General features: G+C 31.7%; 1 protein-coding gene across 1 annotated transcript; it reads left to right on the top strand.

Moving 5' to 3' along the window:
• Positions 1–301: 301 nt before the first annotated feature.
• On the top strand, positions 302–1284 carry LOC127789007 (VQ motif-containing protein 25). The gene has a single exon (XM_052317737.1). It carries the CDS (start codon positions 476–478, stop codon positions 917–919), a length of 444 nt encoding a protein of 147 aa, XP_052173697.1. The 5' UTR covers positions 302–475; the 3' UTR covers positions 920–1284.
• Positions 1285–2729: the final 1445 nt, after the last annotated feature.

Raw genomic sequence — 2729 nt, 5'->3', positions numbered from 1 at the left:
CTCGTTAGAATTATTGTATTAGGATATTTTTTTATATTGTACCTTAAAATGATATTTTAGAAGATATTTTTTAAAAAATACCCTAAAAAAGATGTCTCAACAAATCATTTTGTTGGAGCGATTATAATTAATCTCTTAAATTATCATTTTATAAGATGCATGAATCAACTCTCTAATTAATATTAAATAAGACAAGAAATGTCAAAACCAAAAATGTAGCTTAGATATAGCATCTGGGGATAGAAATTGGGGGACCATTGATGGGATGGGCAGGGAAGTACTTTTAGTTGATTCTCCATCCAGCTGCTCTCTCTTTTGTCAGACTTAGGGTTCATTCAATACTTGCTCCCACCCGAAAAACCTTCCTTTTTTTTTACTAATTTTCTCTCTCTTTCCATCTCCCTTCCTCACCTACACATACATATATACAAACATCATTCTCTCTCTCTCTCTCTCTCTCTATCTCTGTAGAAACATGGGGGAGAATCGGGAGATGATGATGAAGAAGAAACAAGCTCATCATGCTGGCATGCATAGAGATTCACATAAAATATCCAAAGCCAAGCCAAAGATCCGCATAATTCACATATTTGCACCGGAGATCATCAAGACAGACGCCGCCAACTTCCGGGAACTGGTGCAGAGACTCACCGGAAAACCCTCCGAAACCGCCGCCAAGAAGCCGCAGCCCAGAAAACCAGCAGAGATCAAGAAAATGGCGCTGCGATTGCCAGCTGGGTTTCGAGAGAGGGATGAAGAAGATGCAGAAGGAAGGAGCTGGACGACGAGCTCCGTTGACTATCTCCCCGGAGTTGCAGACTTGCCGGCCTTCATGCAAGAGCCAAACGACTTTCCATTGTTTCCAGCTGGTTGGGAGGTTTCTCCTATCGGCGCCATGGGATGGCTTGGATTTGCTTAATTAGTCCAAGAGTTCACACGAGACTCGAATTCGAGACATTGGGTTCACCATTTTCTCTCTGCTCTTGAACTTTCCCTTTGTGATTGTTCCCAGCTGGTTTGGAGGTTTCTCCTATTGCGGCCATGGGAGAGCTTGCACTTGCTTAATCGGGGGCTCACGAGACTCGAATTCGAGACATTAGGTTCACCATTAATTTTTCAATACTATTAGCTTGTCGTTAAGTTTTAACTCTGCTCTTGAACTTAGTTTCTGTGATTAATTCAATCTTCCGGTTTGTATGACTGTTTAACTTCATCATTAATCAGTGTTTATATATATACATACATACATATATATGTTTCATAATAATCCGTTGTTTCTTAATTAGGGTTACAATTATGCTCTGGATAATGATAAAATTCATTAGTATTGTTGGATCAAATGTGTTGCTTCTCTTGCAAGAACTAATATTCAATGTATTTAACAATTTAAAAACAATTTATATTTGTATTTGTAAGATAAAGTTGAAGTTGTCCAATCCGTACAGAGATCTCTCGCAACACTCAAGCTTTCAAACATACGGCCGGGTCTTAATGTACTGATAAATTACTTCAAAAGTCGCGCGGTTATTATTTGAAGATTATGAGTTGAAATATTATTAATATAATTTATTTTTGTTTTTTAAGTAAAGTATATATACAAAGGGTATTTTTAAAAATATTTTTTAACCAAAAAAAGGTTTTTAGGCCATATGCATAATTTCGAAAATGTTTCGGGCTGTTTCACACTATTGAAAAACATGTATATGTTTTGTAACCGCGTTAGAAAAGGAGGTAATTCTGTCTCGTTGTCCTGACGATCACGTTGGAGACAAAAATAACTTATTTTTATGTTTATTTGATTGGATAATAGAATTTATGTTTATATTTGATTGAGTAATTATTTTTTTTATAATTTTTAAATATTTATAAAAAATCCTTTATTTTTTTATTTATACATTTTCATTTCTTATTTTTTAAAAAAAATATCATTTCCTCTTTTTATTTCATATCATATATATTTCTTGTTTCCATTTTCGGGCAATCTAGTTATTAAGAAGATGTGAAAAACTTAACAAGTGATCCTTATGAAGGATTCATCAGTGAAATCACTACAAATGAACTCAAATAAATGATCAAATGCTCCAAATCCCTCTATAATCCTGTGGTGTCTCATTTTTTTTATTAGGAAAAAGAAATAGTAAATACCCTAAAATTAAACCAAATTAACCTTGCAATCTCATTATATGAACTAAACATTTTATTTATCTGAAAAATATTTTAGTTTCTCTTTTATTTTGATCACATGGAACAAAATAAAACTTTGAAAAATTTTATACAAACAAACTTTTAACTATAGGTTTGTATAATAATTTCTATAAAAAAAGTTTTATATAATGGACGACATGACAATCGGATAATTAATACATAAATACTATTTAAACATTCAAATTTAATTAGTGTGACAAATAATATGTTTCACCTCATAAATGATTCATTAGTGTTGTATTTTAACTGAAATAAATGATAATTTATAATTAAAATATATAATAAAGTTAGTGTATGATTCAAAAAATAAAAAATAACAAATCCAATCTAAAGTAAATGGGGTTTGTCTGGTTTGTAGAATTAGCCTAAACTACCCATCTTTGATAATGTTTTCTATCTCGAAACGTTAAGAAATAAAAAAAAAAAATGTTTATAGGTCATTTCTATAATTTTGAAAATATTTCGAGACTATTTTGCAATATTAAAAAAATATTATGATTGTATTTCATTTTGATAACCATGTT

This window comes from Diospyros lotus, chromosome 13, assembly GCF_014633365.1.
Source record: "Diospyros lotus cultivar Yz01 chromosome 13, ASM1463336v1, whole genome shotgun sequence".
NCBI classification, from domain to species: domain Eukaryota; kingdom Viridiplantae; phylum Streptophyta; class Magnoliopsida; order Ericales; family Ebenaceae; genus Diospyros; species Diospyros lotus.
This window is presented reverse-complemented; position numbering and strand designations above follow the sequence as displayed.

Coding starts and splice junctions, on each gene's coding strand:
- LOC127789007 (XM_052317737.1), top strand. CDS start 476: ATGGGGGAGAATCGGGAGATGATGATGAAGAAGAAACAAGCTCATCAT.